The sequence below is a fragment of the Suncus etruscus genome, chromosome 9 (genome assembly GCF_024139225.1).
Source record: "Suncus etruscus isolate mSunEtr1 chromosome 9, mSunEtr1.pri.cur, whole genome shotgun sequence".
Taxonomy (NCBI): domain Eukaryota; kingdom Metazoa; phylum Chordata; class Mammalia; order Eulipotyphla; family Soricidae; genus Suncus; species Suncus etruscus.
In genome coordinates, this window is record NC_064856.1 from 48,833,119 (window position 1) to 48,845,107 (window position 11,989).

The 11,989-nt window shown below is 53.1% G+C and overlaps 1 protein-coding gene across 6 annotated transcripts in view; it reads left to right on the forward strand.

The window, feature by feature from the left end:
* Nucleotides 1–10,570, forward strand: part of ARRB1 (arrestin beta 1) — an 80,064-nt gene extending 69,494 nt beyond the window's left edge. For 4 of the 6 annotated variants that reach the window (XM_049780296.1, XM_049780298.1, XM_049780294.1 and 1 more), the window contains 10 exons: nt 712–789; nt 1,773–1,908; nt 2,493–2,577; nt 2,961–3,033; nt 3,454–3,591; nt 4,288–4,371; nt 5,828–5,851; nt 7,706–7,776; nt 8,520–8,571; nt 9,822–10,570. In XM_049780296.1, the coding sequence (XP_049636253.1) occupies nt 712–789; nt 1,773–1,908; nt 2,493–2,577; nt 2,961–3,033; nt 3,454–3,591; nt 4,288–4,371; nt 5,828–5,851; nt 7,706–7,776; nt 8,520–8,571; nt 9,822–9,933 (853 nt within the window). In that variant the 3' untranslated portion in view covers nt 9,934–10,570. The remainder of the gene's footprint in view (nt 1–711; nt 790–1,772; nt 1,909–2,492; nt 2,578–2,960; nt 3,034–3,453; nt 3,592–4,287; nt 4,372–5,827; nt 5,852–7,705; nt 7,777–8,519; nt 8,572–9,821) is intronic. The other 2 variants (XM_049780299.1, XM_049780300.1) reach the window with 1 other exon arrangement.
* Nucleotides 10,571–11,989: the final 1,419 nt, after the last annotated feature.

Genomic DNA, 11,989 nt, shown 5'->3' on the forward strand with positions numbered 1-11,989 from the left:
TGCAATGGCAGGAGGCGCCAGGGGTGTGGGTCTGGGCTCCATGGAGGCTTCTAGAGGTCTGAAGTGGAAGAAGGACCCCACCAGGGGACAAGAGGAGGTCAGCACAGGACAGGTAGTTTTGGAAACACAGTTTCAGGCTGGCCTTTAGAAAGTGCCGGAGTCAGCTGCCCAGCACGGCTCTCCTCCTTGTGCTTTGGCCTCAGCCCCCAACTCCTACGTACCTGCCTTGTGAGTCAGCCAGTGTCCACAGGCACCCTGGCGAGGGCCTCTGACGGGCTGGCCTAGGGTTGCCACCTGGTGTCCACAGGCTGTAGCGCAAGCATCTTAGGAGGCATAGGGACCCTTCTCCCTAGTTACTCAGTCTGCCTTTTCTCCATTTTTATTTTTGGGGGGCGGAGCGCACCCTGAAGTGCTCAAAGGTGACTCCTGGTGCATTTTTGTAGGACCAGTGGTGCCAGGGGTCAAACCCAGGCTCCCTACCTGCAAAGCATGCACTCAGTCTTTTGGGATCCCTCCCTGCCATTTCCCCTTAAGACACGAGACCTGGGAAAGGAAGAAGGGTTATGGGTTGTGTGCGCACCAGGCCTGAGCAAGAAAGAGGAGGCAGCATTGGGGCCAGCCACCACCCACCCTTATCCCACCACCAATGGGATATTTTGAATCTGCACCATGGTTACCACTAATAATGATACAGCCACTATCATTTGTCAGGGGCTTATTGGGTGACAGACACTGTTCGAAGTGCTGGACATGTGTGAGCTTATTTAATCCTTACAGCAAGCCTGAAAGGTAGGTCCTGCTATTGTCACCGTTTTTCAGAGGTGGAAACTGAGGCACAGAAGTGAATGTAGCCGAGGCAGATAGTAAGAGGGGAGTAGAATTCCACACACTGGTGTTCTGGTCCCAGGGAATAGAGGGGGCTTCTCTGGGAAATGGGGGTACCAACCTAGCCCCTTTGGACCCCCATGCCCATGCCAGTTCTTGTCACCCCCTTTTCTGCCCCGGGGCCCTGGCGCCTTCATCAAACCCTCCTCGCTGGCCTTCTGTCCTCTAACTGGGTCTCTCCTCTTCACTGGCCTGTACCCCCTGCTCCCCAAGTCCTCCGCCCTCACAGAAGCCCTCTTCTCTCCGAGCCCCCATTGCTCTGTGGGTCCCATGTCCTTGCGTATTTCGAACCTCAGAGATACTAATAAGCATTTCCTCGAGGGCTGGTGCTGCCGTCGTTGCTGAGGCTGCGGGGGACAGTGGAGACAGATGGCCTCGCTCTGTCCATAAGGAGCGGGCTTGGGCCAGGGCGAAGGGGTGGCGGGGAGGGGGGCCCTTGACTCCGCCCTACTGAGTGCCACCACATGACCCACTATGCTGCCATCCGGTGGAATGTTCTATGTGCCCCTGCTCGGCAGTGCTAGGGCCACCTGGCCACACTCAGCAGTGCTGGGGCAGGGGTGGGGAGGGACACATGGAGCCGAGGACTGAACCCAGGGCCTTGCCCCTGCCAGCATGCATGCCCTACCCCAGTGATTTCCCCTTGCCCGAGAGCAGCTATTTAGCTGGGCCTTGGAGAAGCAAGCAGCAGCAGGAGCAGGGGGGTGATAGGGGAGGGCCCCAGTGCAGGTAAAGCTCCATAGGGGAGAGTGGGGGTGAGGGTGGGGTGGGGACCATGGGGGAGGGTGGGGGCTCCCGGGCTCAATGACTCAGGGGGCTTTGTGTGAGAGGGATGTGGGGCTGGCGGGGACAGCTGAAGGCACCCTGTTCGCTCGCCTCTCTGTTAGGAACTCGGTGCGTCTGGTCATCAGAAAAGTTCAGTATGCACCAGAGAGGCCTGGCCCACAGCCCACAGCTGAGACCACCAGGCAGTTCCTCATGTCCGACAAGCCCCTGCACCTAGAGGCGTCTCTAGACAAGGAGGTAGGAGATGTGGGCTCGTGGGCTAGGGGACCCCAGGGAAACGACCCAAATCCTAGCTTTCCTGGCTGTCAGGATCCTGACTTTGGGAACTCCTGCCCCTAATCTACAGCCTCCTTTGGCAGTTGGGGGAGACACAGGGCCTGCAGGAGGCAGCGCACTCCCTGAAGGGTCCTGCATACAACCACATCTCCCCTTCACATCCCCCCTCACTCTGAGGACAGCTGCTGGGGTCATGATGCAAGTCAAGCCCCACAATGAGGATTCAGAGCTGTTTCTGGCTCCTCCCAGAGCCCCCAGGCAGCAAGGGGCAGGGAAATCTGCACCCCAACTCCTTCCAAGAACAGAGAGAAAGACTGCTTATCTATACTGAGCTGCCCCACACACCTGTTTTCATGCCCCATAATCACATTTTGTTGTTTCTGGTCACTGAGCCCTGCTTAGCTTTTGCTCCATCTCACCCAGGGCTGACTTGCCTAGTGGCCTCAGTCTGAGCAGCTGAGCCCAGAAGTCCCTGGAGAAGATTGTAGAACTCTGATCCAGCCACTGAGGCCGCCACCTTCTCCCTCTCTCTCTCCCCTTCCCAGATCTACTACCACGGGGAGCCCATCTGTGTCAATGTGCATGTCACTAACAACACCAACAAGACTGTGAGGAAGATGAAGATCTCGGGTACCCTCCGCTAGGAAGGGCGAGCCAGAAAAGGGTTGGGCACAGGGAGCCTGGCTCAAGGCTTGGGAGGCTTTTGGAGGATGGAAATGTTGATTCCTGGGGGTGGAGTGATATGGTCCCCTGAGTACTGCCAGGAGTTACCCCTGAGCATCACCAGGTGTGGCCCCAAAACAAAACAAAAGCTCAAGGAGGGGGAGTTCTTAGGGTCTATTCTTCTGTTTAAGTTAAACAACTGTTTAAGTTGTCTTCCCTTGTGATCCTTGGGGTCTGGGGGAATGGGGATGGGAAGAGATTTGGGACTTTGACTCAGGGCTGAGTAGCCCTGTCTCCACGCCTGGGGGAGCCGAGGATGCTCAGAGTTGCAATTTCTGCTTCTTTCCTAGTGCGCCAGCATGCAGACATCTGCCTCTTCAATACTGCCCAGTACAAGTGCCCCGTGGCCCTGGAGGAAGCTGAGTATGTAGCAGGGGTAGGGTGGGGTGGGGTGGGGTGGGGAGGCCAGGGTGCTGGTCAGGCCCAGATAATTCTTTTCTTTAGGGTGGGGTGCTGGGCTCCAGGCTTCCTCACCACCCCTCAAATAGCCTGACAGAAACCATCACACCTTGTTATCACTCCCCCAAAAGGCAAGGCAAGGATCCATTCAGAGTAGCCAGACACTTATAAGCTGAGCCATAGTTACAAGGGACCAGATCAGAAAAAGCAGCTTTGCTCTGAGTCTCCTTGACTTACTCAGTCCTCACTGTGGGCCTGTGGAGCCTAATGCCCCTGACCCAGCAGGGATTGTCCCAGAATGCCTTACCCTGGGGGGTAGCCATGGAGCAAGAGCAGCTGCAGGGAGGGGGCCATGGCTGCCACTCTTGCCTCCTTTTTTTCCAGTGACACCGTGGCTCCCAGCTCGACGTTCTGCAAAGTCTACACACTCACCCCCTTCCTGGCCAACAACCGTGAGAAGCGTGGCCTTGCCTTGGACGGGAAGCTCAAGCATGAGGACACAAACCTGGCTTCCAGCACCCTGTGAGGTCCCTCCCTGTCCCCATCCCTGTTTCTGGCCTCCTGCTCACAGGTGCTCCTTTCCTTGCTCCCCTCATCACATGCACCATTCCACTTCACTTCCACCTGTCCCCACTGAGGCTGGAGCGTCTGTCTCTCCAGGCATTATCCTTAGAGGAGCTAGTCCCTCCTCTCACCCTGTCTGGGGGTGACCCAGGAAATGTGATGGGCCTAACAGCTGACCTCCTTAGTCAAGACAAATTCTGCTGACTGGGACAACCTACGAGAGATGACAGCTCCTGACCTGGAGGGATTTTAGTCAGATGACAGAGTCTCTGAGAAAGGACAAGACTGGAAGGACAGGAGTGGCTCTTGGAGAGGGCTGGACAGGAGAGGATGAATTAGGAGTAGGGCAGGTGAGAGTTCCAGTCAGATGAGTTGGACTAGTCCAGATGTGGGGGTGCCCCGTAAGCAGGAGTGCCAGTACTACCAGTGCCAAGTGGTCAGTCTTATCCTTTGCTCATCTCTGACTGTCCTGCCCAGGAAGCCTGATCCTTTGAGATCAGGAATTCCTTACTGCATCTACCTACTCCAACCCTGCCTCAGTGCCCACTGGGACTCTGCCTTGTAGATGCTCCATGGGACCCTCAACCCCACCCATAGTCCTGTCCTCCTGAGTCCCTCTGGACCCATGAGCAGCTACCTTTTGTCACCCTGTAGGTTGCGAGAAGGTGCCAACCGGGAGATCCTGGGCATCATCGTCTCCTACAAAGTGAAAGTGAAGCTGGTGGTATCCCGGGGCGGGTGAGTGCTCCATGCTGGGGGAAATGGGGGCAGCCCACAGCCCCACTTCTGTCTGGTTGTCAGACCTTTGAGCTGTTCCTCCTGAGGGTGCAGAAGCCTCAGGGCCTATCCTTCCTTCCCTTCTCATCCCAGTCCTTCCTTCTCCCTTGCAAAGCCCTTCAGCCCTTCCCAGTCCTTTATGTCTTCCCCCCTCTGGATCCCCCTCCTCCTCTTCCTTATTCTTCCCTTCTCCCTCTCCCCATCCCTTCCTTCATTTCTCTCCCTCCTCCCTTTTCTTCTTTCTCCCCCTCCCTTCGCATCTCTCCCTTTCCCTCCTACTTCTCTTCCCTCCATCTCTTTCTCCTCCCTCTCACTCCTCCTCCTTCCCCCTCTTCCCTCTTCCCTTCTCCTACTCTGGCCACATGGGAGTGAGTGAGAAGGTGAAGCTTCCTTAGCCTTGAAGCTGTTGGCCTCTGTGCTTCCTTTCCCACAACTTGAACTCCAGAGCATGGTTGGGGATGTTCCAAACATCCTATTTGACAGATAGGGACATATTTGAAGGGGTCACATTCACTAAGATTCCCTAAAATTGGGCCCGGAGAGATAACACAGCGGCGTTTGCCTTGCAAGCAGCTGATCCAGGACCAAAGGTGGTTGGTTCGAATCCTGGTGTCCCATATGGTCCTCTGTGCCTGCCAGGAGCTATTTCTGAGCAGACAGCCAGGAGAAACCCCTGAGCACTGCTGGGTGTGGCCCAAAAACCAATATATATACATATATATACATACATACATATATATATATATATATATATATATATATATATATATATATATATATTCCCTAAAATTTCCTGCCCTGTCTCAGACCAGGGGCTAGGCCCTAGGGTCCTGGATGTGGACCTCATATATCCCCCTGCCCTGGAGCCTAGTCTGGTGGAGGCTCAGAAAACTCTCTCCACCCCAACTGGATCATGTAAATCATGAACCTAGAATTAGGGTTTCTCATTTCTAAGAGGGTTTTGAAATTCATGGATTTCTATGGAAAGTTAGAAAATCGAATTGATCAGGACTCATAGTCCACTTTATTTTCTGACAACACAGCAGCGTGGGTGGTGGCTAGCAACACCATCCAAATCCCATAGACCATTAACAAGACAAATCAGTCCCACTGCAGCACTCTTGCTGACCCAGTTTTCCTCCAGCTCCTTTCTTGAGAACTGTTCATGAATTCTAAGCTGCTTCTTTGCCATTGACTATCCCTGATTTCCTAAGATCCTGTGCTTATATCTCCTTTATAGATGCACTCCTTGGGGTGCAGATAGGACATCCCCAAGTGGGCTTTTCCAGCCAAGGGGAGAGGGGGAAAGATGGGGAGGTTTTCCAGTTGAGGGGGTCACAGAGTGGTTAATGAACAATCTCTGTTTCCTTCCTTGGAACCTCTCCTGACCAATGTCCTGCCTCCTCTGACAACCCAGCCTGTTGGGAGATCTGGCATCCAGGTAACAACCCTCTCTTTGACCTCACCCTTCCCTGAAGGTACCAGACCCCTGGTCAAGCTCCTAGATCACAGGGCTCTGGGCTAGATGGACTCTTAGAGGCCACTTTCCTTGTCCAGTCCAAGACAATGATAGATATAGAACTGCCGCAGAGGGATGAGAAAGATGCGTGTCCTCCTTCCAGAACCTCATCCTGTGCTTCCAGCTCACCCAAATGACAGGGATCTTTGTTACCTCATCAATCTGGAGAGTGGCACCCTATCAGTGTCATGCTTTGGAGAAATTTTAGCTTCCTGGCTTTCATATTTCATCATGTAATGTGCTTTCTCATTGCTGGCTATGTTTTATGACTAAAAAGTCCTGAGGTCAGCTTGTGTAGACAAAATTTCTTTTTCTAACTAGATATCCTCATTTCCCAAATACATCTTTGCCAAAGGCAGTGGTTTTTTCTCCTCTTACCACAAGATGGCAGTATGCTCACCGCCAGAAACTTATCCAATGTTCTAGATTAGAATCTAGGTAATTTATCCTAGACCCCTAGACCGCACACACACGGCACTAAAGATATCCCGTGCCTGGACTTGTGTTGAGCCTTAAGCAGAGTGTTGGGGACCCATAAAAGAATCAGAGTCCCCTTCCATTGATGGACAGTAGGCTATGGAGGTTAGCGTCCATCCATATCTTTCATGCTTTACTAAAGATTGGAAAAATTCACTGTTCCCCAATGGGCTCAGAAAGGGCTCTCTTCTGTGGTCACCAGAAAAGAAAGTCCCCTCTGAAAGCAAAAAGCAAATCAAAGACAAAGTACAACGAACCAAAGAAACACTCTGTGGTTCCCCACGTTCCTATCGAGGGAAAGTCAGGATTCTAGCAGTTCGCCCCATTGGATCAAGTCTGCCCTCAGCAGCTGTGGCATGGTTCTAGAAGTTGAGTATTGAGATCTCCATTTTCCCCAAGGCATTTGTTGAGACTGGGAGATGCAGGGAGGCTGTTGTGAATGGTGTCTCCCCATATTCCCCCTACATGAACCTCAGGCAACAAGGTTGGCCCGATGAGCTGGTGGCTGGGGGTGCTCATGGTTGGTTGGAGTCCCTGGGGAGACTTCAACTCAAGTGGGAGGAGCAGCTTTTGTAGGGTGGAGAGTGAGAGCTATACCTTCCTTGTTTTCATACAGAGGCTTGGGGAGGGGTTGATTCTGGACTCAGAACCCTCAGCTAGATCCTTTTATGTCCTCATACCTCAGTTTCTCACACTGTCCACAGGTTATAGGAGCAAGGTCCCTGTGGATACTGAGTAACCAAACACGTTTTTGGCCCTAATCAGCACCTGCTCTTGTCAGTGTTCTATTGGCCAAGACCAGGAGAGAGAAAAGGCTGGGCCAGAGCCCTGGCTATTGCTTCACTCCCTTCTCTGTCCTAGTGCAAACAGCCCAGAGGCCTTTTCACAGTGGTGGTTTGGTTGGTTCATTCAGTCTATCTCAGCACTGTATAAGGTAGAGGGGGGTGCTGGAGCATTGGCCCTTTTCCAGGCACCTCCTAGAGGTGTGGGGGAGATAGTGGAGATAAAGGAGAGGGAGATGGCTGGCAAGGTTGGAGGTGTCAGGGCATCTCTGGAGTCCCCTCTGAGAGTCTTGCTGCCCTGGCACCTTTACCCCCACACCTTCACTCATGGGGATGTGAAGGCTTTCTGCATGGTGGTGGAGGGTTCCCCTTCTAAAGTAAGAAGAGGTCACTAGTGCTGTCTATCCTCAGAGGGTAGCTCAAGGCTCAGCGTAGCAGGAGGGGGCACAGAGGATACTCAATACTGCACCCCAAGTCTCTCAGCCTGAGCCTCACTGGGTCTGGGTCTGTGTTTCAGCGATGTGGCTGTTGAATTGCCCTTCACCTTAATGCACCCCAAGCCCAAAGAAGAACCCCCACATCGGGAAGGTAAGCAGATTCTGAAGTCACTGGGTAGTGTTTCCTAAGCATGCACCCCCTTCTTTACCCCATCATCCACCTCCCCCTGGGTTCTCCAGTCAAGTTCACCTTCTTCCCCAGCACCTCAAGATGTTTTGTGAGACTCACATTCCTGTTTGTCTCTGATGCCCACCAGGACATTGAGGGACAGTGAGGCTAGAAGTGGGAGCCACTAGCTCACTGGTGGCATTTTGTCCTGTTTCTAAGTGCAGGGGAAGGGGCTGCAGGAAGGAGCTGGACCCTGGGCCCAATGACCTTATTATACCCCAAGCTGTAGCAGCTAGATAGGATTCATGAAATCTGAGACTTTCTGTTGCAACAGACATTGGGATTAGTCACAAAGAAAGACAAAGATTCCCATGTTTTGCCAGTGAAATATCATTGATTGTAAAACACACCCCAAGTTCAGAGATGAAACTGCAGTGATTTTAGGACAGTCAAGTTAAGGCTCTGGAGAAATCATCCTAGACTTATACAAAGAAGCAGGGCAGGAGGAAAAAATTTTCCCCTTAGGACTGCAGGGGGCGCCCTGAGCCTTCCGGTCTCCCAGAGGACCTGGAGTGTGGTCTAAGAAGCTGGGAGCAGCCCTTGCGCTACGGTCTTCTTCATCTGCCCAACCCGTTTTCTGATTGTCCCAGGGTGGGGGAACCTCTACCCACTTGCCCCAACCTGCTCCTCACTAACCCTTGGGCCCCTGCCCACCCTGTGTTCAGTTCCAGAAAATGAGGCGCCAGTAGATACCAATCTCATAGAACTCGACACAAAGTAAGCAACGCTGCCTGCAGCCTTGGGGCCACCCTGGTCATTTGCATCAATACTTATTAATCTCAGGGAGTTTTGGGTTCTCAGGGTCTGCTGAAAGCCGGTCTTGCTTCTCCAGCCACCCGCTTGCCTGCATGTGACTTTGAGGACCCTCATGCCTGTGCCTCTTCCTCTACCTTGGTGGGGCTTGTCTTCCTTCCTCGTCATTGCACGTCCATCTGTCCATCCACCCAACCTCGAAGCCTGCTCTGCTCTCATGGGCTGCCTCCTGAGCTATGGCTGCCCTGCATGCTCTGACCCACCCTTTGGAATCTGGCTGTGGGATGGGCAGAGTTCTGGGGATCTGGTCACTTCTGACTTCGGAGTACATATGTGGAGTTCCCTGCGGTCAGAGACCCAGCATTGATGGACAGTAGGATTGTGGGCACATGGGGGTGGTGGTGGTTGGGTCTACAACTCCAGTGTCGGGACCTTCTGGCTCCAGCCACAAATACACTCTTCCTTGTCTTGCTGCCCAGGGAGACCTCAGGACGTGTTTCAAATCAGACCATGATGGCAACCCTAATTGCTGACTGAATCTGGGATGGGGGGATTGGGTAGTCCTCAAAGGACATGGTTTTTTTTGGGGGGGTGGGGCACATCCAGTGTGCTCAGGAATTATTTCTGGTTTTGTTCTCAGAAGTTTTTCCTGGTAGACTTGGGAGAGCATATGGGATCAAATTCAGGTCAGCTGTATGCAAGGCAAATGCCCTGCCCATTGTACTTTGGCCCTGCAGAAGACATGTTTTGTGGTAAAAGGGAATCTAGTACTCATTTCTGGACTCCCAACCTCCACCCTTCCTTGTACTACCTCTCTATTTGGTGGCACCACCTTCCCCAGCCCTTCCTTTCCCAGCTGGTGACAGAGATGGCTGTCTTCTGTTAGAAGAGAGAAAGGGCCCTATAGGTGTGATTTCCAGCAAGTCACACCTGTATCCAGAGGGTAGTTCTTTGGCCCAGCTGTAAGCCGTTAGGTCAATGCTTGGAGAATCAGAACTGGCTGTGAAACTGCCCATGCCTCTGTCTCTCTCAGCCATGACCTCCATCTCCCTTACTCTCTAGCCTTTCCTGTGAGGAAGACAAACTCCTGTATTCCCTGGGAAATAGATGTGACCCTCCCACCCTTCTCAGGGGTCCTTGTGCCCAGCTCAGTTCCAGACCCCCCTCCTGGCCCTACCCTGAAGACAAGCCCCATTTCCTCTGTCTCTCACCAGTGATGATGACATAGTGTTTGAGGACTTTGCCCGCCAGAGACTGAAAGGCATGAAGGACGACAAGGAGGAGGACGACGATGGCGCCGGCTCTCCGCAGCTCAACCACAGATAGGCTGGGCCACCTCCTGGGACAGCTCCGAAAGCCTCTGCACTCGGATGCTTCATCTCCTCCCCCTTCCTTCCAGTGTCCCTGCCCCTTTGTTCTTCCAGTCTCTACCAGGGCCCCAGTGGTCTTCCAGGTTACAGTGGTGAACCTCTTGCCTCAGGATTGGCCCCATGTCACCATGCTAATGGGGTCATGGCAGTGCATCACTCCTCCTGCTACACTCAGCTCTCTAGCCCCCTCTCTCCCTGCCAACCCCCAGAAAGGCCACTGTGGTGCAGGCCTTGGAATTTGATTTTGGAAGGGGAGCCAATGGGGGTGGGGGTAGGGGAGAGAAAAGGGAGCATGAAGGATTGGTGGTTCAGTAGCGGGTGCCCACCTGTCTTTGTTCCTAATTTGGGGCTGCCTTGGCCAGAAATGGCAGAGCTGGGGAAGGGCATCTCTATGTCCTGCAGTACAGACTCACTGTCTGCCTCTCCTTTCCCACTCCCATCTCTGCCCCATTCCCTCCATGTCTGCCAGTGACATTGGTGAAGGTTCATAGACATCAGGCATGGAGAAATGCAACTGGCCTGCCTTGCTTCCTGGCAGTTAGCAGTGTAAGGAGAGGGTGAGACTGAGCACAAAATCTATTTCAGAACTGTCAGGATGTGACACCCTCACTACCTTGTCTCTTACGTGTGAGTCCCAGCTAAAAATATGCCCAGAGAAGGGAAGGAGGGGTCTTTAGGAAGCTGAGTGAGTGCTGGGACTTGGCTGGCTGCTCTGTGAGTTGCTAAAGGGGGTCCTCCTCCAGAGGTGGCAGGCTCATGTACACCTTGCCTAGAAGGACGGGGACAGTGAGGTAGCCAGAAAAACTTTTGGTTTCCTTGGGGTGTCCGAGCTGTCACAGTCTCCACACTGGCTGGTGGGTGGGATGTGGGACATTTCCCAGACAACTGGGCTGGAGATGGGAAAGTATATTCAGATGTTTCTTGTCTGACCTTTGAGGCTGACTTCCAGTGTGACCTTGAGAGATTCCTTGCTCTCTCTGGGCATCTGTTCTTCACTCCAAACACCAAAGGGTTTGAGATGATTACAAAGGCCTTCCCAGATCCTACTTTTCAAAATTTGTGAATGTCCATGCTCAGTCTAGTGTGTAGGGACTCTGAGCTTGTTTGCCTCTAGAGTGATCCATTGGATCCCAGAGGTGGCAGAGCCTCAGAGAGTCCCTAGTCCAGGTCTGGGAAGGGCCTTGGGGATGAGGGGTCTCCTGATCCCCCAATGGCAGCTGTGGCCAATGAGTTCATGAGCTGTTCAGCTCTGGGGCCTGCATATGATGGAAGAACTATTTGTTTACCCACTGGGCTTGTGGTAGGACCCCCAGCACCTTCCATACCCACTGAGGTTCACCTAATACCCAATCAAAAAACATTGAGACTAGGATATCTCTGTTTAGTTCCCTCCATTTCTGTCCCATATGGTTTTTCCTGAAATGGGAAAGAGCAAAATCATCCAAGTTTGAAAATCTTGTCAGCTGCCCTCCCTAGAGTGGGGCGGATGGTGCACTATCTCCCTGGTGACTGTCTGTGTTCTGTGCCTGGTGGTCCCCAGTCCTGCCCTTCTGAACCTCATGAAGATTCCTTCTTTTCCAAAGACCCTGACAGAATTGCCTCAGCTCCCCTGGCTAGTCCTGGAGTCCTGGCTATGGTAGCTGCAAGCATCTAGCTGAAGCTTGCAGGCAGTTTGCAGCACATCTGGTCCTGCATCACACACCATATCTGCACCTGTATGATGTAACCACATGCCAGCCTCACTCTCAGTTTGTCCACTAGGACCTTGGGGACAGGGGAAAATTGGGCTCCCTGTCCCATGTCCAGGCAGGAGTTGTCAGGAGGATGTTCAGAGTCCTCTCCACCTCTATCCCATGCACACTCTTTGGGGCTCACCCAGGTGTTGAATGGAATTTCCCCAGCTCCCAGGAGCCTGGGCCTTGTGCCAGTCACATTGCACGCACTTCCTCACCCCATGCTGCTGCATCTCTGCTAGAGGCTGAGAATGGAAAAGCAGAGCAGAATGCTCATGG